We start from the raw sequence: 26,753 nt of genomic DNA, 5'->3' as shown, positions 1-26,753 counted from the left end.
TCTCTGTGAGACAGAGGACACCAGGGGAAGTTCACACACGCACGCACACACACACACACACACACACACACACACACACACACACACACACACACACACACACAAAGCTAGTGAAATGGATTTTGAAAGTCCTTTTATATAAACTCAGATTAGAGTTCTTTTAAAACAGATGTCACCTTGAGGGCAAAGAAAAGAGATTATGGATTTTTCTTATTTGATCACCTCTCTACTGGGTGTCCTTTACTATGGCAAAGCATCAGAACCCTCCAGGCAAAATGGCCCTTAGATTGAATAACAGTAATTAGAAAAGGTATCCCTCGAAGATTAGTGTTTACTGCACCAGTGTGAGTAAAATAGGGAACACGTCTTTACAAACCTTGATAAAAATAGTTCAATTTGAAATGTATGTGGACTAGATGCGTGGAACAATAAAGCATTCTATTGCCTGACAATGTAAAGGGACAGTTCACACCAAAATGAAAAATACATGTGTTTTCTCTTACCTGTAATGTATGAAGCTTATTTAACCATATTTATTCAAGAGTGTGGTCATTCAATTTGAGAGCATGACTCATTCATTTCAATTTATAATGTCATTGATTTACAGTGGTATTTCTGTTAACTATTGTTGTAGCATGCTCGTGGTATTCATCAAAACAGATTGTTTTGATGTGAGTGGCCTCGTTCTGAAGATAATGGCCGTAGAGATGTGGGCCTTCTCTCAAACATAATGGTACGATATGTCACTTGAACTGTAGTGCTCAAAGAAACTATTTTCTTTCAACCATAGTCACTGTAGAAACTAGGAACTATGGTTGAGAGAAAATGAATCCTACATGAATTGCAATATTAAGCTTATATATTATATAAGCTTAATAATGCACAGCATTTGTATATAATATATACATTAGATTTCATTAAATTAGATTTCATTACAAGATGTTTATAAATAGTTTACTTCTCCAAAAACAGTAGATAGTGAATCTTCCCTGGCCTCACGATTAGATCACTATTCACTCATCAACGATTTAAATGTGCAACAAAAAAAAACATAAATCCTGCGCATTACAAGTGTGCTGTAATCTACAAAAATAAGCTGTATGGATTGGCCGAGCAGCCAGCAGACTTTTCCTTAAGCCAAGTACACACTACACCACTTTCAAAGTCGTCAGATAGCTGTACTGTACACAAATTCCTGTCTTCTAGTCGGGAGTTTTGAAGTTTTCGTGGTTTTCAGATGACATGACTGACCGGGAATCCCCGATACGGTCTACAAACTACGTTTCGTCACAAAAACACACACTTGAAGTGACACGGACGTAGTCATGCTTGTTGATGTTGTTGTTGGCACACGCGTTAACACATATTAGCCTGTTTCCACACACCCTATCTCCCTTATGTAGATCAGTCACTGTGTTTCGTTATTCTGCCTGTATGTACCTGGCTTAGTCAGTTAAGGCCCAGCTCCTGATTTTACCAGTGTCAACAGGTTTGGGTATGTGTCTGCTAAAATTGGCTCATATGTGGTTTAGTGCGTGTAGCTATCCATAGCCTGGGTCCAAGCCTTTGAATCCTCCCATTCCACCGGATTCAAATCGACTGAATAGTCTGGCATCGTGAAACAGCCGACTCTCAGTTAAAAGGTAATTGACCAATAAGCACAGTGGGGGGACTAATTATAAGCCAATCAGCGCCGGGAGTGGGACAGACAAGTCGTTGTCAAGCACCGTCAGCTGGGCATTTGAACCGATGAGAAAAAATAAGAACAATGGAGACCACTACAGAAGACACATACCCTGTTCTCGAGACTGTTCTAGTTAGATTAAAAGTATTGAACAGCAATTCGCTTTGTTGTCTGGAAACATTTATTATTTACCTCTTTCGTACTGCTACGAAATGCCGGGTTGAGAATCTGGCATAGATTCGTTTTCTGTGGCATCTTTGTTGGCGTATCACGGTCCCTCATCTCGAGTCCTCCTCATTTGTGTTCGTAACAATAAGCTGCGACTGCCACCTCTTTACAATACATTGTGAATCTTCAACCCTTATAAGTAATCTAAAACATGAAATCAAATCCTCCAGAATAGACGCCAGTTGACAATTCTTTCAGATAACAGGCAAATATCTTTAGGTAGTTGCAGAATACAATATCTTTGGTACTCCGTAGTCAATCCAGTGATTCAAAATGTGATGTTTTTGTACAGTGGCCTGGTGAGATTAATGTAACCTACTTAACCTAATAGGTATGTTTCTCCCCTAAAAAATATCGTATGCTCCTATACTTACTGATCATCCGCCCTTTGGGCCGAATGATCAGTGTGTTTATTTCGGATGAACAGATTCAGCCGCTTCATCCAGTCATATGAAATGGCTCAAAGGTGTACTAGAAAACACAAACAATGGGTAGCTACTGAAAATAATTGCATTCGCAGGTTTAGCATTTGTCTCACCTTTGATACCTTGAATAGACGATTTAATCCAAATGAAATAACAGTGTGAAAGAAATCCTGAATGCAATATTTCTCCCCTTTTCATTTAAGTGAAAGGGCATTGAGAGACTATTCAGTATGCCAAGCACTTTATCTTAGTGCACAATGAACAATGATTCAGGTTTTAGGGAAATGACCACAATGGCAAATTTCGCGAATAAAATGTAATTCCCAAAACCTTAATTCAAAAAGCTGTTGTGTGTTTTTGGCCCTACATATTCAACCACTTGTACCCATGCAGTGGGTGCGCTGTAGTCTTTTATGACTGACAGTTAATAGAAGTAAAGAGGGGACAGTAGGTGTAAAGTTGCCAACGTACACAGTAAAAACTGATAAGTTTCCTCATGTGATATCTGCCGCCCACCGGTTCTCACCAGTCAGACTCCCTTCATATATTCTCTCCCTCACCTCTTCCTGATTTTTCCGTGTATCATCTTGTATGGCAGTGACTCTTGACACTTTTGTGTACTGTAGCTGTTAAAATGCAAATTTCACAGGATTCAGCTTTCCTGTTCTGTCGCCAATTTACTGTGTGACGTCCCCATCTCCTTGCTGCTGAGCAGAGGACGCGAGTGTCAGCTATATCCATCCTCCTGAGCCTTGGTAAAATGCCACAATATGTTTTTGCACAAACTGCAGCACTCCTCTCACCGCAATGGAGTGGAGGACAACAACACAATGTTGACATTGTTTGTACACCTGATGTACGCGCGTTAAGCTGGTGGCAGCTCAAGAAAAGCTTTGCGCTGTGATGTTTCCTTGCTGCACAGATAGCAGAGATAGCTTCAGATACCCTTTTCCTCAACATTGTGCGGAGGTGATTTCAAGCCCCATTTTACACCTTATATAAAATTCAAACAAAGCAAGTCTCTAAAAGGCAGATGGTTGATGGTGTATTGATGTCACACTGTGTTGTAATATGAAATGGTTATGCTGGGCACCTTGCCTCCTTTAGATATCATGCGATAAGGGCACATTGCTCTCTTGATACTGTGAAGTTTGTAATGTGGATTTGCAGAATTTCTTAGACGTGTAGGAAACAGTGAAGTGTTTGCTCATTGCAAATGTACTGATCACATCTGTTCGTAAGAGAAAGGTCTCTTCTGTGGCCTTTCCTTCAACTGTGGTGCAGAGTATTTGCAGACATTTGCCCCTGTAATAAGTACGCACAAGCGCTACGAACACCTCTCTTACTTCCTGTAGTCCACTTTAAAGAATTTCATTGAAGACAATTCAGCGGCGACAACATCAGCACTTTGTATACAAGTGGCATTAATTGTTACAGTCTCATTAACTCACAGTGTATGCCGAGCAAACAGCTTTAGCGAAGATTGAATGAAGCATACTGCAAATGTGCACTTAGCAGTGAGTGGAAAGAGTGTGTGTGTGTGTGTGTGTGTGTGAGTGTGTGTGTGTGTGTGTGTGTGTGTGTGTGTGTGTGTGTGTGTGTGTGTGTGTGAGAGAGAGTATGAGTGTGTGTGTCTTTGTGGGTGTTCTGTACAATGGATTGCCTCAAGGGTGCTTACAGACAAGTGGAAATAGTAGAGAGAAAGAGGTAGGATGACCAATTAAGAGGGAATGAATATAAAATGGTAATCAGAGAAACAGACATAAAGAGATGGAAATGAAACAGCATTTCTCCCCTTAACTTTCCTTTCCCTTCCATCCCCTCATCCTTCACATCCCCAGCCCCATCATGACACTGAGTAATCAGAGACAGATGGTCATAAATCAGACTCTGTAATATCACACTCCTGCCAATGGAATAACTAGCCATGAAATAAGCATCAGTTAATGCACATCCTTAATCCACATAGAACATGGCACCCACTTACTAACAGGCATTGGCAACTGCCACTGTTCAGCATTAACTACTCCTGCTACATACAGTATGGCAGGAGACTGATGAAGAGGTAAGAGCAACTCGCTGAGATGTACTGTAGGCTGCTGAGAAGAGCCGTCTGTAATAATAAAGCCAGATGGGTTGGTTTTGGGTTTGGTGTCTTTGGAGCTCATTATCTTATGTGTGTGTGTGTGTTTGTGCATGTGTATGTTGATGGTGATGGTCCACCTCTCGCAGTCCTCTATCGCATTGTACATGCATATGGTACTTTATGGTTGCATCAATAAAGACATTGAATTATTCATGAAGCATATTTTATGAGGTGTAAAGATGAAACGATATGCGGTGAAAAAACGATACAAGAGGCTACGGTTACATACGGCTACATCGATACAAAAATCTTAATCTGACTCGCGACAGCGTAGTTTGGTGGTATAGGCTATACATAGCTGTGACCCGCCAGTAAACAGAGTAGAAGAAGTAGAGGTTGCGAACCGGAAACAAAACAAGTCAGCTTGGCCATCCAATCTATCTACGAGAGAAACAAAAAAAGTAACAGAGAGGTCTTCAGGAATTTGTTTAAGTGGGCAAGTTTTAATTGCTGTTTCATGTCGGGTAAAATGGGCCATTTTTCATGCTGTTCGGATACGAGGTAAAGCATTTGCAAGTTACAGGAATATCCAGCAGCAGAAACTAACAGAGTTAAATGTCCACTATGTTGGAATTTATTCGGCAAAAGGCCTCTCCATTGTCCACCTAGCGCATCATGTTTGCGTGATGTTTGTGGTCATCTTACAGTTAGTAGTTCGTCAGTAAAAGTTAGAAAATCCACTCTTGTTTTGTTCTCCACCAGCTCTTGACAGAAATATACTTTTTGTGTCTTTAGCGGTATTTAGCCGTTTGTTGCACAAAATGTGTTATTGTCACTTGAAACAAAGTTGATGAGATGAGCGGTGAAATGAACCAAAATAGTAAAGTTGTGGATTGTAAAATTAAAGTAATGAGGTCTGTCAGCTGCAGAGCCTTGTGAAAATGATCAGTTGTCCCAGTGGTCATTTGATCCTATACTAGTAAAAAAACATTTAATATTGCAGCTTTGACAATTTTATCAAGTAAGAAAATTTTCCGTTATTTAGGGAAAAAAGTTTCTGTTCACTGCAGCAGGCTTGAATCACCGCAAAAATAAGGACAAGAACCAAAAACAGAAACATCATGATATGATATTGGTGTTCCTGATAAAGCCGCAGTGTTGTCAAGATCACCCAAAAGATACGCTCCCCTACTTCTCCAAATACACTTCACTACCAGTGAGAATTGATTGTCATTACTTTGATAAAACCTTCTGAACTCAAGATCCACTTATTATCTTTTTCTGAAGTTCCACATTTGCACATTCACATCATGACAACTGAGCAAACAACGACCAACAAAGACCACGGTAAGCGATTCAAATCTGCAGAAAGACATTGTCTGCGAGTTAAAGCTGCACTTGTGTTTTTATATAAAAAAAATGGATCAAATGACTGCACGTCATGTGTAAGTGGTCGCTCGCACAAACAGTTAATTAAAACACAAAGCAGTTTCCCTCGGCTCTACACTGTTTTACCGTCTTCTAGCTCATTGTTTTGGTTGAGTCTCATGGCTCTCATTAGCGTGTGTTTCTGTGAAACCAACTGTATGCTACTTGACAAACAGCAGACAGACAAAGCGAGCAACCAGCTGATGAAGACAGCATTAAGTGCTTTGAGATTAAACTACTCCAAGGTCAAAAATGTACTTCAGTGCTTCATGATAATCACTTATCTTGTATTCTTTCTTTTTGTAAAGAGAAGTATATCTACAAACCATACAGAAGCAAACAATCCTCATAACATTTTCCTTTCTATGTGAAGACAATGTCCTCAACCCACTTAATTCACTGTGTAAACAAGTAACAGTGACAGATTTTCAGAAATTCAGGATCAAATTTTCCAGATATGAATTGAGTCTTTAATAGAGTGCAATACTTTGTCTCCTATATTACGCCGTTAGTGGCTCTCTGCAGTTTTGCATGATAAGAAAAGTTGTGTCGTTACATTAGCTGCCGGTGTCTCCTTCTAATCCCATTTGCCTTGTGGTCGCAAACAAGGTGCCAGCAAAGCCACTCAGCTGAAGGCACAGGGAATCCATGCGTTATACGAAGCAGCCCTAATTCAATTGACATTACTGGCTGCCTTTAATGGATTTTACCTGGTGAGCCTGCAAATTGAATATTTTAAGGCATATCAACCCCTTTGGAGAAACTGAAGAGAAAGGGTGCAATTTTCATTTTGTGATCATTTGGTAACGAGACGGTGACATACTGGAGATTACAATCTATTTCTCGAGTTCAATTTGATTCTTCTTCGGTAAAGCACTGTCCCTCTTGCCTGTGGTTTGGGCTTTTATCTCTCTCAAGCCATTTGATGTTCTTACCCACTGCTTTCTGTTCCTGGAACACACACTCTCTCACACTCACATGCAGCACATACACATAGCTACATCCTTTTGTACACCTCAGATCCGCTCGGCTCCAGTCTGGTCTTTCTGCGAGGAGTCAAACCCTTTGCTGTGTCATCTCATTGAGCATCTGAGATTGTTGTTGTTTCATCTCTCGGTGTGTTGATCTCCCTGTGCGAGGTGGACGGCCGGCCCTCTCCCTGCTCTCTCTGTAAAGGTCAGTGAGCTGCGGATGAAGTTGTGTCGATCAGATGAGTGCCACACACTGACAGCTAATTTTCATCAAAGCAACTGTGGGCGAGGGGGGCCGAGGCACAGGACGCCTCGCTTCTCTGAGGATTCTCCACTACTTATCGAGCTACTGACTCACTATGTGGAGATATGGCCCTGCAGTCTGCTTCGATCCAGAGTCTACTAGCTCTATGAACAGTTGCAATTCACGTGTAACACTGGTTTATACATATGGATATGGAGACGGGGGGTAACTGCGGAAACAAAATTGTGCTCAAACAGCTTTCATTTCTAGAGCAACATCGTCTGATGATCTGCCCACCCAGCTTTTGTTCCTCTCTATTTATTCTCCTCCACCAATTAAAAACAATTTTGTGAGCATTAGAGTTAGCCATGCCGTGTACTGGGACAGGCTTTTCATTACCTCACAGTGTGTTTGTGCGTGAACCTGCTCGTCTCCGTGTGGAATGCTGGGTGCCTCGGTTGTACGCTTATTTTACTCGGTGAATGTGACCGCACATGCATGAGCGTACGCGCGAGTGTGCAAACGCATGCCTTTCAATTCATGTTTAGGTATACATGAGCAGATGGGTGCGTATCAGAGATTCCCAGCACGTGCAGGGCATTAGTTCTCTGTTCGCAGGCTAAATCCTCATGTTGTTGAAGCTGTGTCAGTTGCCTCTGCCACAACACAAAGCTCATCTCTTACCAACTCCCTTCGGAAAGGGGAGACATGGGGGCCAGTCGGGGGTTGAGGGGATGTCTGAAAGACGACAGGAAGCTCTTGGCTGGTGTAAATAACCGAAGCCAACGCCATGCTGTGTTATCCCTGAAGGACCGAGTTCCCTTTGCACCCACCCTGTCCTCCCCTACCTGACAGAGATCTGTGCCATGATGGCTCTACGACCACCATCCACTGACTTTTGTCATGTAGTGCGATTGTGAAGACAATACAGATGTCTTTCATAATGGGTATGTGAAATACCTTCCTTGATTTCTTAAGTATTTTTGATTTACCACGCAGTTTCCTGTTCATTTCTAGTGTGGAACAATTCTCACTGCGTCAAAATGGAACAACTATAACTCTTGTTTGTCAAAATCATTGCTGCAGCGTACCAGTTTGCTGTTGTAGTTCGGGCAACTTGCAGTTGGAAGCAATTTGGCTATTTTCTCAGCCACAATACAGCAAGAGGCTGAACACTACCTTACTTGACTTACTTTACTTACACATACAGGTGTGCAGTGTGCACACATACCATATTTGAAAATGAAACATGCACGTTTGTTGTGAAACTCTTCATCACATGAGTTAACAATGGAAACCTATCGTGCAGTAGCTCTGAAAGCAATGAGATGACTCAGTGACATGTTTGGATGAGACAAACTTTAAACAATTGGGTTCTCCTCAAAATCGTCTGCGGTATTTTGAATCTCAGCAGTACAGTAATGCCCGTTTGACCAACACACCAGATGAGACCAGAGACGAGACATCAATGTGTGAGCAGCAGAGCCAAAGCCTTGAATGTAGCTTCCCATTTACTAACCATTTCCTCTGGGCATGCAACTATTTATTTCCCCCATTTTCTCAAAACTGGAAATGAAATGAAAAGGAGCAACAACAGGAAGAAAAAAAAGGGAAAAACAAGTGTGCTGGTTCATCTCTATTGCCAAAGGCAACATTGTGACATTATCTCTTCGTCACAGCTTAACAGCAGCCGGCTCCTATACGTCCCTGCCTGTGTTTGAGGGTGCGTGTAAATACATGCATGAGTACATATGTGCATATATGCGTTCGTATATTTGTGTGTATGTGTGTGTGTGTTGTGTTGTGCTCAAAATGATCGTCTGTGTGTGTGTGACAGAGTGGAAATAAACACGTTTCAGTGGCCTTTGTTGAGCCCCACTACCTGCTCTTCTAAATCAGCTCCTTTCTAAAAGACTTTAACATCCTATTGTTAGATGATACTGCAATTCACAGGCTAGAGGAACTATTTCACGGGCCCTCAAACTAACGAACTGCACTGATTCATGTTGCATTAACAAAAAGACATTCATTTAGTAAAATGAAATTAGAGTCTGGCTTGTTTGAAAACCATATCTGTTGAAGTGCAAATATTTCACAAGTCTTACATGATCTCCCACCCGAGTATTATTGACTGTTTCTATTTCGCGATGTCGCTTTTTTTCCTCCCGCCCTGCGTTCATGTTTTTCCCCCTCTCGCTGTGCTCTTGAATGTCGTGCAAATCCAATTAGGTGGACACATTCTGCGAGAACACCACAAATCTGCGCTCCATGACAGCAATCATATGTATTCTTCAAATGGGATTTGCGATGCTCCCCTCTGGTTGCTCACACCGTGTCTACACAAATGATAGAGTAATTGGCAAACAGATCTCCAGACAAAATGTGTTTCCTCTCGCTTTTATGGCCACTCAGCATAACAATAGATACCTCTGTAATCTCTGCTGTGTGATTCAGAAATGAAAAGCCAATGAAATGTGCCTCCTGGCATGTGGGGGAGATGACTGTAGGTATGCTACCAGCATCAGTGCCCCCCCCTCCTCCCCCATTGACACCTGAGCAAAAGGCACATACTTGCCTTATATATTGCATTGTTTTAAAATATGGCTGTCTATATTCTGAAATACATATTATTTCTAAATGCTATGTAGTATACAAAGAAGGAGCAAATTAATAATTCATACGGAGAGAAGCGGCTGATGAGAGGCTGATAGAGTCAGTATATTATGTTTATGCTGATGGCCAACAGACAGAGTCTGGCCCCGCCTCTTGAGCATATTGGTTTTCATAAAGTGTTATAGCAGTGCATTATATTAAAATCAATCAGTTGTGGTCCTTTTAACACTTCATGGTAATTTCTCTTTTCAAAATCTCTACGTCTACAAATGGTGCTCATTTTGTGCTCTTGTAATGTATCTGTTTTCCTTCCGTTGAGTGGTCAAGATGAACAGAATTGATTGAAGTAACTGCAGAGCGCTCAGTCATGCTCTGCGCCTGCAAATGCAATCAACCTCTTCTCTAACCTGCCTCGCTGTTTTTCCATCTACCTAAACTCACACATATAACAATATCTACAGTATTTGTTTTCTCTCTTGCCCTTTTCTCTTTGATAAGAAAAAAGAAACTAATTGTGCGTTCCCATTCCCATAATACCATACTATTAAGTATGCAAAAAAAACATTTAGTATATCCCAATACATAGTCATGTCAAATGAAATATGCCCTGCTTAAACACGAACTATAGCATGCAAATACGTTTGCTAAGTAGCATGAAACGGTGAGGCTGATGCGCATGTTACTAGTTTTGCAGGTATTTAGTCACAAACCAAAGTATTGGACAAAATGAAAATGTGTCCAGATGATGGCCCTAGATGGAAAGTTCAGGTACGACCAAAGTTACAATAATTCATTCTCAGGGAAACATGAATATTTGCACCAAATTTGAGGGCAATCCATCCAATAGTTCATGACACGTGTTATTCCAAATCACAAATGTCAACCTCAGAATGGAGCTCGAGAAAGAAGTCACTTATTGCAGGACATCCGGCCACAATGCACTCCCCCCACCATTCCCAATCTTTAGAAAAACAATGAGCCCCTCACGGACCAAAGTGGTGGACAAAAGCGACATTGCCATCCTAGCAGCTAACGTTGCTACCTAACTCGCACACATTAATCAGCAAGCAGGCACTCACCCCAGCTCAATACTGTCTAATCACCAAGAGGGGGGGTTTGGGTAAAACTATCAATAATACCACACACACAGGACCCCCTGCATACACTCTCAGACACACACACAAACATCAAATCAGTAAAAAGGCATTAAAGATCCTTTCTTTTTCTTTTTACGACTTTGCAAAAGTTTCCATGTCTTATTGTACATTGCGGAAATAAAATAAAAGTCTCTTTTGATGTGTCGCGTAGTGTAGGCGTTTGGCTTGATTTATTTTTTTGTTTGCCACTGTGTGTGTGTGCGCGTTTTGTTTCCAGTGTCTGCTCCTGCAGCAGTTACGGTCTGTGAAGCAGCACACTCGCAGATGAGCGCGGTGCTTTACACTGTTCCATTAGCCGTCAACCACAAACCATCACAAAGTGCTGTCCTCCTGCTGTCTCTCTGCCGTTCCCGCCACACTGAATCTTCTCTCTTTTCCCCCTGTGCCCCACTGAGCTGTTGCATTCCCTGCACACTGTTTATGTGGGCGGGATGGCACGATAAAACAGAAAATGCTTCCTCGGGGAAGCTGCTGATTGTGGATGCATATGGTCCTCAGGAGGAGTCAGTGGAGAGAAATGGTCAGAAGAGGTCACCAAACCCTGCGATGCATGTGCGCCAGCAGCAGCCCCACAGAGCCAGATGGAAGCAGGCCACAGAAGTAACTGGAGTGCAGCCAGGGTCGCGGCACGCAGACCACTGGTTGGGGACTCCCATCGTCGTCCAGCCGCGACCTTATTGGATTTCTCTGGAAATGTTTATTCCTTTCTCTGCCCCGCTGAGGAGAAGCTCTCACTTATCTCATCACTATTTATTGAGGGAGCCCCTGAGGTGTCCAAGCATACAATCCGGTGTAAGGGAAGATGGGCAGCAGGGACAGGGCAGAGAGAAAAAGAATAAGATAGAATGTACAGTGCAGGATGATTTTCTTCACTTGTTATCCAAGAAAGGGTTGCAATGACATCAAATGGCATACGAATCGGGATTGGACCGCTCTGTGGTCTCCGATTGCCTCTGCAGCACCTGCATTCGCTTCTCTTTGTTCAGCTCAGTTTGTCTCAGACTCATTACGGTGCCGATGAATACGCGTCAGGGTATTTTATGATTTCTTAAAGAAGTTACGTCTTTTTAGTGGGGTTTAGTGCGACTTTAAACTGTCAGCTGTCTCCTTTTTACGCCGCTACCCTTCTTCCCTCTGTGGGCTGGTGTCTCTTAAATTCCCCTGTAGTTGTGTAATACTTGGTATTCAGAACATCCAGTCTTGATTGTAGCTCACAGGAGACCTCTTCAGAGAAAGAGGAGAGCCCAGGTATATTCATATAAGTGTCCCCTCCTTCATTTTCAAGGGGAGTGTCAGCTTGATAAACTTTGAAGAGAGTTCTACATTCATTCAGACATTCAGACATTCATTCAGTCACTCAGGATGAATTGTAATCATTTTGGTGTTTATACTACATTCGTTCAAAAACATTATACCTGCTAAACACCACCATGTGAGCATTGTCATTGTGAACATGTTACATTGTGAGCATGTCCATTTTGGCATTTAGTTTAAAGTAGCTAAATGCCACAAAGAAAAAAATATTGTTTATACTCTTTATCCTCAAAATCTTACTTATGTAACAATACAGTAGTCCTACTCATTATGCAAAATGGCTCCATTCCAAGTGTTGCATTTATTATATATTCACCGTGTTCATCACCGCTTCAGCATTATCTCAAGCTGCTCCCATTGGGACCCGAGGAGGACTGTGCCCAAGCTCTTTGTGTTAGAGTTGTATGCACTGCCAGTAAGTTCCTCCTCAGCACTTCCTTTCACTCTGGCTTGAACAGAGGATCTTCCATTTAGTGGGAGAAAAATGCGGCCTTTGACTGACACTGTGGGGTATTTTGTGACGTCCCGTGTAGTTCAGTATTAGCAGTGGGTTAAGATGAAGTGTTGTAATTCACCTTTTGGTGTAGCCACTTCTCGTCCATCTATTCCAGTTGTGGACGAAGTTTAGGCGATTTCCTGATTTTCCAAAAATACTTGAGTTGAGTAAACATGTTCTTGTTGCCCTCAGTCAAAGGAGGATAAAAGGGAATATAAATACAGCATTTTAGCAAACTACACTGTGAACATTGGGGATTATTGTATTTTGAGCTATTGATCCTGCTGTAGTGGGTTCAGTAGCCTATATTTTATTTGGTATCAAACTATTTGTATTCATTTTATTTCAGTAATTCATGTATTTATAGTATTTGTAATTATTTCCATTGTTATAACTAGTGTGGATAATCACGGGTCATTGGCAGCAGTCTACCTCCATTTATAAGAGATAAAATGGCTTAAACGTAAACGTTTCTGACAGCCGTTACAGTCTGTACATTGTTTCCATTATTCCCTTTGCCCCACACTGACGCAAAAACACATTTGCCAGTGATTATCTTCACTGCATATTACTCCAGGGATGAAATAAAGCCATGTCATAACCAGTTTAAGTCAAGTGCTGAAGTAGAAATACAGATTCTCCAGTTCAGGGACAGGGTTGCTTTGACACATAATGCTTCCACCGACACATTCACCCTCTTTCTGTTGCCTGCACAGGAACCACCTTCTCTGCTGAGTGATGATGAATGGTTCAAGGGTTGCTTTCATTCATGAACCCAAATATTTGTTGGTGTTGTCAGGTGGACCACTAACCTTTCAGTTCACCCTCACGTCACGCACATTGTAAATGAAGGCAAAGACTGCTCGGAGTCCTCTCAAAGGACAACAATATCGTGTAGTGTGACCAGAAGACTAAATCGCTTATGTGGCAAAATCCGTAAATGTGTGTTGGTCTTCATTCATAGACACACAGAGAGTGAGGCAGCTGGCAAAAAAAAAAAAAAAAAGATCAAATCATGTTTGGAAGACTGCAACGCATTCAGATCGACCCTTAGATGTGGCGTTTATCTTCATTCTTATAGCGAGGGGAAGCATGCCCTCCGTCATATTATCCACTTTGCATACAACCCCCATCACAACATGACATCAAAGAAAAGAAGCATGAATGGAGAGAGCAGATATGTTCATTGGTATACAGACAAGCAATCGCAAAGTGGAGCAACAAATTCAAGATGAAAGCAAAGTCCTATCTTTGGGTCTCATCTGCCAACCTGGTATGGATTGGATGGGGAAAGGGATTGGGCCTTCTCTTTTAATTTAGACTTCTCTTCAAACCTGGAACTTTGCGGTCACACTTTGACAAAATCACACTGTTCACATGTTATGGAACATTAGTCTTAATACATTTTACGTCAACACGTTGACCCAGATCACTCTCGGTGGATACACTTTACAATATGGGTTACATGTATAAGAGATTTTCATTTTGTTTTTATCCTCATGGTCATTTTCCTCCTTTGTAGTCGACTGCGCCAAGGACAGTGATGCTGTAATATTGCCGCAGTCAAAGAAACCTTTTCATAATGTCCTTTTCCAGATTGCGAGAGGGTGAATCTATGACTGAGGGAGGTAAAGGAGGAAGAGGAGTGGCATAATGGGATGGTCACTATGGATGGCAGTTCCCAAAGTATCAGAGCGTTACTCGCTGATTAGCAAATTTTAGCAAACAAATACTTCTAGCAAAGATGTACAACAACAACACAGACAGTTTAGAGTGTATTAACTGCTCATTAAAATAGCAGGTGTTTGCTTGATTGACCAGTGGAACACATGAGCTAACACACATGTCTAAAGTCAGCCAATTGTCCTCTTGGGGGGCAAACGGTGTGATCAAAGAAAGAGGACAGCTGGGACATCTTTTGAAGACCAGACAGCGCAGTGAACCATCTGGATAATGTATTGCTAGAGAGACAAATGGCAGAAAAAAAAAAAAATAATTGTCTGTCTGGACGCAGCTGCCATGCATGGATCAGCTGGATACATCCAGTGAGTCATTGAAATGAGGATATCCACGGTAACAGAAGTAGAATCGTTCAGCCTGATGCGTTCATAAACACGTATTGTTGTTTTTTCTCCACAGAGTGAAGTTGAAAGAAGGACTGACGTTTCTTGGGGCTCGTCCCAGCAATCCCACTCAGTGGATAGTTAGCCAGGACGTGCGGAGCGAAGGCCACCGAGTGGTGACTCTCCACTGCCGCAGGAAGGAATCCGGCTACGATCAGCAAAGGTGAGCACACAAATTACACTACTTCAAATGGAATACACCAAAAATACACCAGGAATTGATATGGTCGCGTGGGGGAAAACAACATTTTTTTGTGACCATGCAAGTTAAAATTTCACTTGGTCGCATTCACTCGAGTGCATGATGATCATTACCTTTTAAGCCCCGTTTGGTTCTCCACAAACTCCTGAAGAAATGATCAAGCTCTTTAGCTGCTACATGCTCCACTATGTTCACCAGCTAGCAACTGTGTAACGAGCAAGCTTTGTCTGCAATTTGGTGCTGGGCAGGTAGCGAACAATTGACACAGCAGATTGTAATATATATATATATTTTTTTTACATTTTATGCACAACAAAAAACAGGTTTTATAATATATTTAAGAATTGCTTGAATGCATACAGCTGCTACAAATTCTCATCCGCTCACTCTTGTGATACTCGACTATTGAGCCCCATCACTTAGACCGAGTAGCGGTTCAATCTCCTAAAATGTTTGAAATTTTCTTTTGCTAGAGAGACAAATGGGGGGGGGGGGGGGAAGTTATTAGACCATTGCGATATCCACTCTTCTCTCTCTCCATCATCTCTCCTCCCTCCCTCTTTTTATTTGCAGACTTATTTTCTTCGCTGTCCATATCCTCAAAGTTGTTTTGGTCATCTGTATTCACGTCCTTAAACTAATCTGGCAGATAGGGGTGATTGGGGAAAAGGTTGCTGTGTTAATTAAGTGCTGATTGAAGGCCTTTGTGCGTTTTAATGGTTTTTCCCTCTCGGATCAGGAAGTAGTTTTAATAGATCTAACTTTCTAGTGACAGGTGTAAGTTTATGGATTAGAGGCAGATTTGGGTTAAGCGCCACTTATTTTCTCTTTAGCTTTCGTTCCACTTAACAAATTCTAAACCACTCCCTTAAGAAAACGGGACACTTGACATCGCAACTGCAACTTTATAATCAAAGTTGCGCAGGAGTTATTTCAGTGGAGAGCAGCCTGTGAAACGTATCTAATTTGAATCAGTTGGTCCAGTGATTTGTTTAGACATGCTATTAATGGATCTCTACGAAGAATGATTATAGTGTAACTGCAATGCACACAGCACGCTAAAGAAAGATATATGTGCCTGCCATTAAACTGCTGCAAGATTTTCTTTAACAGACTCTTCATACAGTAATTTGTTGTGCGATACTGCAGCGCCATAGTCAGACCAGGAGCTCAGTCGTGCCGTGGCGGTTGCTGATCCAGATCTCAATGGTCCATCTTTTTTTTATACATGGGATGAATATTTCCCCTTCTCAGAACATGCGGTTCAACTTCATTTGACTTCATTAGCAGTCAGTTTCAAACACGAGCTGCCTTAGGAGCTCAAAGTCGCCTACGCACTGAAACTTCTTTCCAGTCCTTCTATTCAGTCTTTAAACACGTTTTGACAGCTTCTAAACACAAAAGGTAGCCGCCTGAAAATATACAGGGATACAACATTTTATGTCAATATCAATATTCTTTGTATCTGCCTCAGCCACGGCTTGACATTATAGCTTTCCCATTAGCCTGGGGCCATTAAACTCACTGTTCAGGCAAGTGGAATGCCTCATGGAAAATAAATGTGATCTCCATTAGGGATCGATATTCAGTTAAAATATGCAATCAAGAGATCAGCATTCATATTTTCTAGTTGTCGATTCTTGATAATGCTACATTGTGAACAACAAAACCGTTGAAATGGGCCAGTTAACAGCACAGTCCTGTTTGGCTGAATAACAGAGCTAGCAGCATAAAAACATTGAGAACAACTAACTTATTAAGACAATTAGACACGTAGGCCTATTATATTGTAATTCATTCCCATGCATGCTGCTCAGAGTAGTTACAGTGTCCGGCTATTCTGCAGATAGCGGAGGTTGCATTGAGTTACATTATGGTGCCTTCAAGCTGTAAAAATAGGCATTGGGTGAAAGCAAATTACACCGTTATCATGATGTGTTCAAATATAATCTTGTAAAATTCAGTGTTTGTGAGAAAATATACAATAAATACAGTTCTTTGAAAGATATCTTTTTACAGCAATATTAAATAGATATTAAATTATCACCCGTTTAATGTCCTTAACGCTCTAAGCAGCTTAGAATACATAATCAAAAACTGCCAATGTCCACAAAAAAACGTTTGATGAGAGCAAATATTGAAATGTATTTCCTAATCCTTTGAATTGTGTAATGTTATGCAAATAACTACTATACATGACAATAATACATTAAAATAACATTTAGAATAATTTAAAAAAAAGGTTGACTTTTTTTTTGTCCAATTGTGCGACTTCCCTTAGATTTCATTTAATTAATAATCTGCCTACACTTTCCATTTCGGAAAAGTAATTAGGCTATCGGGCACATAAAACATCTCAGCTACTTGCACGAATAAGCTTTATGTCAATCCCTGCTAATCCATCCTCTTTTAAAAAGGTATAATATGAAGGATGTAGGGGGATCTATTAAGAATACAATTTTCACTATGTTTTCATTAGTGTATAATCACCTGAAACAAGGAATGTTGTGTTTTTATTACTTTAGAAAGCCTTCATATCTACATAGGGAGCGTGTCCTCTTCACGGAGTCAGCTATGTTGCACCGCCATGTTTCTACAGTAGCCCAGAATGGACAAACCAAACACCAGCTCTATAGAGCTTCTTTTGCATTTTTACACTAGCTCGGTGCCACGCTTGGGAAGGGATGGGTGAGCAGAGGAATGGTCAGTTGGCTGAAATCTGCAACTTCACCACTAGATACCACTTAATCCTACACACTGGTCAGGTCAATTGACTTTAAAATAATAGCCAGAATATTGTGTTCAATTGTGAAATGAAAATTCTGTTAGTTATTAAATTTGTTATTGCCATATATTAGGATTTCTGCTTGCCAGACCAAATATGTGAGACTGGCAGAGTCTGTCCAAGTTGAATTATTGGCCTTTAACAATAACTCTCCCATGGAGGTAACATAGTATGCCTCAGTGTGGCTGTAAGTGGAGCTACAGCGTAACAACATGCAGTAAAAAGGAACTCTTCAACAAACTACAGCAGTGAGCAGCAAAACTTGTCAGCTGGCTCGTCCTTGCCTCAGGAGTCATTCTCCCCCTTTCTGCAGGTGGTATTTTTGTCCCTGCCTGGTCTCACGTTACTGTAGAAAGAAATCATGCTTTATTGATTTATTAAGTGAAGGCGCCACAGACAAGAGCGAGCATACTTAGTCTAATCCCTGCAGTTTGGGCAATGTACGACGGACTGCTCCTTAATCCCCAAAGCCGTCAAAGTCACTTCACAGAGAAGACCCAGGACGCCTCATGATGGTTATACAATACACAATTTTCTCTCTTGTCTTGTCCTCCCCGCTCCCAGTCATTTCAATGGAGCTCTTTTTAAAAGGGGATTAGACATAGCTATCTCGTCTATTGGGCTGTCATCCAGCCAGCTTTCTTCTTTTCTGCTCCTTCCTTGATGATAGAGAGGTGTGTGAATGCAGTAAGTCAAACAAATGTGGACCCTGTTTGCATCTTTGAACATGAAATATATTTTTTTAAATGTACATATTTGAGTGACTTCTACTTTGGGGTACTTTTGTGTCGTAGTTACATGTCCTTATCCTTCAAAAAAAAACTTCTAGAGTTAACTTAGTTAATGATTTCGTAGATTACTAAACGTATTCACTCCCGTCTAAAAGGGGCTCAAAAACTCGCACTTCTTAAAAGTATGGATGCGTTTGCTACAATTACTGTATTACTCTTCTGCAGCACAGTCAAAGTCAAGTTATGGTATGAAATCATCCGCCCTGACAATTTTCCAGCTTTCTTTTTACCCTTCTCTGCATTACAGTCACTCCCGGCCAAAAGCACACACGCACTTTGAATCTAAGCTAAAAATGTCAGCCGTGGTACAAATGATTGTTGGCAATGAAAGCGCACCTTGGATTTTGGAATGGACTTAAGTGACAATGAATAATGCGTATGGGATTACTAATTGAAGCCCCTGTGTGTGTCATGATGGGAGCCCAAACCCACTGCAAGCATGAGAGCACAGCGGTATGATGGTCAGGTGTACTCACGTGTAGGTTCACTCAGTCACTTGAAGCTGCTCACCCTGGCCAGCTGAGCCACTCTTTTTCATTCACATCAGATGCTCCAACCACGCCTTATATTTAAAAAAAAAATTAAAATCAAATAGACATTGCCATTTCTTCTTGCTGACACGCACGCTTCAAATTTACATCTGCTTTACAGCTAAACCTAGTGTACTTTTGTCAGTATCTGCCAAACAACATGGATTTTTGGAAATATTCATCACACAAAACCTTATTTTCAGAGAGGTGTCATATTTCAAATCTGTTTTGCAGCGCTGCAGACATAGGAATCTTCCTATGGTAATGCAAACCTAAACACTTTCCCCGACTGGCGGCTTCCAGCCTAATGAAACCAATACTGAGGTGACAGTTTTTCATCAAGAGGTGCTACAGTGTAAAGACAGGTTGGGCTTCTGACTGAAAATAACTGACTTCACCCTAAAGGAAACACCAGCAAACAGCTGATTCTCAGTTCTTTTAAATTCAATGAAAGAAATCTATTGCGCCTGCAATAATTAATTAATAGCAGTCTGTGATTTTGTCATGAGACGTTTTCGTGAAAAGGCAGATCTGTTCCAGTTCCACTGCATGCACACACACCTTACTTTAGATTTTGTTTGTGCACAAGATGTGCCTCGTTGCTTTGCTTTAAAATCGCATTCAACTGGCTTCTTTGAGAGGTACACATGGTAGTTTGATGAAACCTTGTGTTCCTTGAACAGGGTCTTTCTTCATGTCATAAAGACCTCCAGTAAGAGATGTAATTACCCCTAATCATCGGATACATACTGTCGGATAATGTGCTAATTAATGCGCTTTATTACTGTAAATACCAAGTAATTAACTGACGGATTATTGAAGGCTTTTAAATAAATGCGTTAAAAGCAAGACTGTTCACTAAACCCCGCCGCTGAACAGCGATGGCCAATCTTATCTAAGCACCTGTTACGAGGCACCACAGGGCTGAATAAGGAACACACACACACACGCACACACGCACACGCATGCACACTTTGGTGTGTGTAACAGTAACAAAGGGGTAAGGGCTTACTATCTATTCATTTATATACAGTTTGTTATTTATTCATCTTACAAATAATCAATTGATATGCTGTAAAATAAAGAGGGTGTGAGTTTCCTTACCAGACATCTTTTGTATGAGTTTGCATGTTTTCAGTAATCTGCACCCGAAAGGGTGCAGATTACTTTTTAACCTTCCATCATATTGTCATAGTTTGAAGGGAACATGGCATCCTTTCTTTGACACGTTGAGTTTGTCACCGATGGTGCTGCAGCACATAAAAACAAATAAAAATGAGTCCTTATGGAAACGGACACAATTTCTATGTGTAGTACACATAATACTGGCTGAAATGCACTCTGGTAGATTGAAAAGTTCACTTTGTCACCATTAAAGCGAGGCCAGTCAAAACAAAAGCAGTCCTGCTTCCTCAGCATGTCATAAGCCATGAGTAGAGGCCTCAGTGAAAGTGCCATGTCTGGGCCTCGGTAGTTCATTAAGACTGTCTGGGTGCAGATGGATCTCCCTTGTGAGCCACCACTTCATTAATCCCCCACACCACACCCAGCAGCGGGACAGCAGACAGTCCACTCATTATAGCCACTCCACAAGAGAGCCAGTCCAAGTGGGAAGGGGGTGGGGTCAGTGGAGAGGACATATTTAAATATCTTCTTTTTTTATTTTCAAAACTTCAAACAGCCTCATTGTGGCCAGTTTTACATTAAATCAAATCTTCATAGAGTAATTTAATTAAATTCAACATACATGAATTTCACGATAAAGATACATGACTTTTCCTCTAAAGCGAGCTTGTAAACCTCAGGTTCGGATCCCAGAGGGTAAGAAATCATACAGCTATGTAATAACTGGTGAGATTTGGCAGCAACCTCACAATTTCTCAATTTCAAAGTCCGGAGAACCTTAAAGAACATAATTATTTATAGTTTGTGACAATTACTGCAATGAAACAAAGGACCCAGGATGGCTTTTTTCAGCCCTCAAGGCCCCTGGATTAATTTTTTTACCACATCAATTCAAGGATGTATCACTCCTGATATATTTGAATTTGTGCCTATGACAAAGTATAAGACACAATGCGTTTCACAATTAATATGGGACATGTTTCATCAACAAAACTTGATTAACTCGATTACTACAAATTATATGCATCAATACTTTGTTTAAAGTCGATTAATTAATGGAATAATCGGTAGAATACTCGATTACTAAAACAATCGAAAGCTGCATCCCTTTTCTAAAACGTGATTTGAAGTTAGTTGCTAAATCTCCTTGATGTGCTCAGTGTTTTTTAAAGGCGCAGCGGTCCTGATGAGCCACAGGCCGTGGGCTTTAATGCTGTATAATGCTGCATACATCAAGGCTGAACTGAAATGGCTCAGTTACATTATGGCCAAACAGGAATGTTAACTTGACGGTCTTAATGCGAACACCTTTGATAATGAATCAGCCCATATTCCCCCCGAGCTCCATTTACCGTATCCACTCTCATTGGAGCCTCATTGGCAGTATTTACCAACACTCAACTGTCTACACTGCTCTATTTCCTTAGTCATCGCCTGATGATAGAAACGACGTGCTATCAATGCTCATCTGTCACAGCCCAGACGTGACACCGCGTTTTACAAACGCTACTTTTACATTTAAAAAAAAAATCAAGATGGAGTCACTGAGCGTGTTATTAGGTGCCGTATTGTAAGCTTGATGAGGAAGACTCATTCAGATATGCGTACTAGAATTGATAGTTTACTATATCAGGACCAGAGTAGAGATGTGGCGTCGTGTTTCTCCCCGGGAACAGCCAGCTGATTACAGCAGTCGGCCCAGATTATATCTGACTGTTCAAGCTGCTCCTCTGCAAAGGAAACAATATGGGGAAATAATGTCCCAGCATGCCTCATTCCACTTTCCCCCAGTTCACATAAGACAGTGCTACTGTAACACTCAATGGGGACAATCTCATCTGTACTCTTTACATCTACACCAAGTCTCTGAAGTTGCTACGGTAACCATTGTCAAAGGCTTCACACGGTGACCTAAATAGCTTTCCAGTGATACAAGGAGCAGTTAGATTACGTAGTAGCTCAGATTGACTCAAAATCAGGCCATGGCAGATGTTGTCCATTAGAATTTGTTTGTGGAAGTCACCATGTACTGTGGCGGATAATGTAAGTGCAGTGGAGAGACGGATTGAGCTTTGCATGTGTCCCAGAGAGTTTCTGAGTTTCAGATTTATAAAAGGTTTATGAGTGAATAGCCGGCTCTCTTAAGAGCTTAATCCCACAGAGGATGAGATTGAGGCCACCAGTGTTTGGAGTGTTGCATTACCAGTGGTTCTCATTTTGTGTTAGAGTACCCACAGTAAACAGTTTTTTACAAATTGTAATATTACACCTAATAAACATTCCTTGTAGTATCTTTAACGAGGAACATCACTTTATGGTTAAATTATTTTGAAATGATCAGCCACAGAAAAATAGCTTCGGGGAAATTACATTTTAAAACATATTGATGAATAATAAGTGCATCATTGTAATTGGGGAGAAAAGCATTTGGCTAAGCCAGGAAGAAGGTAATTGCTCGATAGCATCATTAGTAAATGGCCTCGCTAACTACACAATTGGATCGAACAGACAGACTCCTCTGCATTTACATCCTCCCTGAAGTATCGGGAGCTTTTGGTGTTGTTTTGAAATGCTTCAGTGCGATACAAAAGCCAGACATATGAAAGTTTCTTCAGGGCGTACTTTCATACATTTATGTATGGGAGGAATTATGCTTGTGTTTTCTGAGCAGACAAAAACCGTTTAGACCTGTGGTGAGATCAAAATTGCTGCTGTGCTCGCTGCAGGTAGCACTCTGCCAGGGAGGCAAAGTGGGTGGAGATGTAAACATGCAATTGTCTACAGGAATTCTGACAAACATCCAGGATGTTTCTCTTGCAATTACATCTTAACAGTGTCTATTGAACAAGCACTCAGTTTAGATTGCATCACAGGCTTCCACCATTCGGCACTCTCCTGATGAGCAACCACAGAGCAGTGAGAATAAGCTCCACTGATCTTTAATATTGCCGGTCAAATTTCTCCCAAAAGCTCCTTCCCCACAGATTTATCTAACTGAATAAGCAAAAGAAACCTCAGCCTGTAGTTGCCTCCAATTAACCTCAGTTTAGCTTTTATATAGAAGCCTATTCCACTTAAAGAAATGCCTGGTCTGGCACCAAAGCTGTCTCATTTCTCTAACCTGCACAGGAGAAATATTTAAATAAGCCCATTAAAAAAGGCCCTGGGCTGTTGAGAAAGGTATAGAAGCAGTATTGGCAGAAGAAAAAAATACAAGGGGGCCAAAAGGAACGGATGGTGACGAACTCGGCACATGGAACACAAATGGGCAGCTCTGCTTTCAGTCAGAAGCAGATTCAATCAACGAGAAGACAAACAGGGAAGGCACAAGTCCCATCCCCTCGTCTACAGCACTTGAGCGTGGAATCACTGACAAGCAATCCTTTGCTGTCCTCTGGTTATCATTCCCAGCCTAACCGGTTGAAAGCAGAACTACGTCCAGCTGATAACGTGCAAAGGAAAAGCACCGGGCGCCACCATAGGCCCTCCCTCCTCTTGCCTGTTTAGCAGGACTTACCAGCCCTGACATGTAATCAGGCCGGTTGTACACCTCAGTGGGCCACAGGGACATCAGAAGCTACACTACACCCTCAGCACATCGACACAGCAGGACCAGCGGACACGCCTCCAGATGAGATGCCACGCTTGGTACATGTCACCTCTTCCACCTTGAACACGCACACACAAACACTCGTCACGGAGACATGGCTGTGCGTGTACGTTTACACACACGGACAAATTCGTGCGAGGGCGATTCGAGTTTCAGCCTCAGGTGATAGTGAAGCATCAGAAGCCGTCTTTGGCTTGTGGAGGGCACACTGGAAGGACGTCCAGAGGCTCCCCAGTTAAGCGATGACTTCACTGCCTTCACCGTCATTTGTGCCAAGACCACATTCATGATTAACCACTAGACCTTAAGACAGCTGCATGTTTTTCATAGCCGATGTGTCAGTCAGCGACGGCAAAGCCACACAAGCATCTTAGTCATGTCGCACAAGCGGCTCGCGCTGATGCAGTCAGACGTTTCAGACACTTGTCATTAGTCCATCATAGCGTGATCTAACGCGACTCTTCACAGCCTCCAGATCAGTCCTCCATCTCCCACCGGCAGGCAGCATTGAATGACTGTGCTGAATATGTAAATGGAGGCCATTAAAGCTCTCAGTCTTTAATTAGTCTTTAGATTTCATGACTGAGTGCTTCCAATTATGGATCAATGTCTGATTTCTGCACACGGACCTCTGGGTGTGTGGAGGCAGTGTTTCCGTTTCAAAACGCTTTCTAATTTCTCTGCCAAAGACGGCCGTTCACATCACACTCCCCAACTGCTGATCAATGAGAAATGCTGCTGCTGTTATGTGTACTGATATGTGTACCCGTAGGATTTTGTTTTATATGGACCCAATCAGATTTCAACAAAAATGCAGTTTGATTTATGGAATGGCTCGTCTGGATTTGTACTATTGATGCGTGTGGATAGTGGATGCGGTGTCTCGGGAAATATACAGCTGGTGTGTGTGCGTGCGTGCGTGTGTAATTGCTCTGGTAGTAATTTAGCACTGAGCTCAATAAATGGGGCATAAGAGGGGGCTAAATTCTTCTTAATACCTAAATGCACTCCTGACTGGCAGTTGGGCGTATACTGGGAGGAGGCGCTGATATAGCGCTTTGTGACTCTAAAATGCTTTTTATGCGTTTTTAAAATGGCCATTCGGGTCTGTGGGTTCAGTTCCTAGAGCCCTTGATAGCTGCTTAGGGTTTGTAGGAATCCAAAACGTTAACTTATCTTACGGTTAATTGGCTTGAGACCATCAATGTGTCCACGTGCAGTGCTAACGCTCATGTACAAAGGGATTGCAAAAGCATTTACTGATGAGGACAGCTTTCAAATTGATTGAGCATCCCGAGAGAAAGCAACTTCAGAATCTGGCGCTTGCAAGGTTAAATTCATTTTCTCCTAATCTACGGACTGTTATTCATCCTCTCAATTGGTGTCCATACTTTTACAATACAATTTTTAATTCAAGATCAATCAAGTAAGTAATCAAAGAACCTGTGATATAATTACTGTGTTTTCACAGTAAATGAGCAGCCAAATCATTACATTGTTCAAAGTGGATGCAAATGGACCAGATAGAACACACACATTTTGCATAATCAGTGATAAATGAGCAGTGAAATGAAAGAATTCTTGGAAAGAGAATATATGTGAAACTCAGCACATTTGGAAGCCAATCTTCCAAGCAGGTGCGCTTGAAAAACAATATACGCTCGATGAAAACTGATTTCTAATGTCAAAGTATAGCCAGTGTGTGGGTGTCACGTAGATTTATTGTGAGTCTCTGAATTAAAATGCATCTCAGAAGGACTCCCCGAGAAGGTTGGAGTTGCGCAGGACCGACTCTCCATCACGGCCTCTTACCTCTCTGATCCATGGCACTGCATTAAGAGTAAGAAACAAGGCAATCGTGCCCACACAGCCTCCGCATCGCTTCCTCACCAACACTGTAATTATCACAAACAAAGCAGCTCCATTTACACATAGAAACAGCAGGAGTGTGACTCGTAAATGTAAGTGTGTACATGTGAGCATATGCTCGTGAAAGTGTACATGTGCATAATTAGTGTACATGCATTAGTTAATGTGCAACTACGTGCGTTGTCAGTTTGCCAACTTGCATTCATTGTATGACCTTTACTAAAAAGCTCTCTGCAGTACTTATGTGATGTTTAAATCTTTGCACTACTTTTTTACAAGATGCTAGCAATGATCTCACTCTGCCTGTACAGCAAATTTGGCATCTGGCTGTGCTGTACCAGCGACCTGCTTGCAGAACACATGCTGTAATGTTGAGCTGATCCGACTCTTTCACCCTTTTTTGTCTCACAAAGTCATAGCTTAACTTTACACGTCCTACAAGCAGCGGGGGGGGGGGGGGGGGGGTAAAGCATAGGTTGCAATAGAGTACCATTGATCTGACGGGCCGGGCGCTTCTCGTCAATGACTCCTGTGTGTCCTCCAGGTTCTGTTGCCATGCCAACGATGGCAGAGCTGAAAGGACCCCAGGTTGTGTGGGTCTTTAAGGACTTTTTCCGAGGAGGACAGGCGCTGCCAGTGTCACAGCACCTGCAGGTGCAAGGGCAGGCCCGGACGGTCACATGATGTCACCCGCAGATCAACCAGGGGGATCATGTGGAGGAGTGATGGGGAGGGAGAGTTTATCTGCACTTAACATTTGCATCACTGCCACAGGGCTCAGTGTCTGCTGCCCCCTAGTGTGTGTGTGTGTGTGTGTGTGTGTGTGTGGCTGAGTTATCAGCAGCTTTGCTGGCCGTTCCCTGTGGTTAATGCCTGGTGTCCAGCCTTGAGAAGAGTGATTTGATGTGAAGAAAATTGTGTGTCGGGACAAGTAGCAATTTATTATATTGCAATTTGCTACTTGTATAGCTTTGCTATGAATGAGACAGATATAGAGTGCAACTGACTGGGAAGTGATGTCTGATGCACAAAGGTCTGAGGTCACCGGTGATGATAACTACCGTCATTAATC

At 41.8% G+C, this 26,753-nt stretch overlaps 1 protein-coding gene across 1 annotated transcript in view; it reads left to right on the top strand.

Moving 5' to 3' along the window:
• LOC306779261 (transmembrane protein 132C) overlaps positions 1–26,753 on the top strand; it is a 108,010-nt gene that overhangs the window by 38,866 nt on the left and 42,391 nt on the right. Inside the window, exon 3 of the mRNA XM_079271110.1 lies at positions 14,786–14,932. Within this exon, the coding sequence (XP_079127236.1) occupies positions 14,786–14,932 (147 nt within the window). The remainder of the gene's footprint in view (positions 1–14,785; positions 14,933–26,753) is intronic.

This window comes from Melanostigma gelatinosum, assembly GCF_949748355.1.
Source record: "Melanostigma gelatinosum genome assembly, chromosome: 6".
NCBI classification, from domain to species: domain Eukaryota; kingdom Metazoa; phylum Chordata; class Actinopteri; order Perciformes; family Zoarcidae; genus Melanostigma; species Melanostigma gelatinosum.
This window is presented reverse-complemented; position numbering and strand designations above follow the sequence as displayed.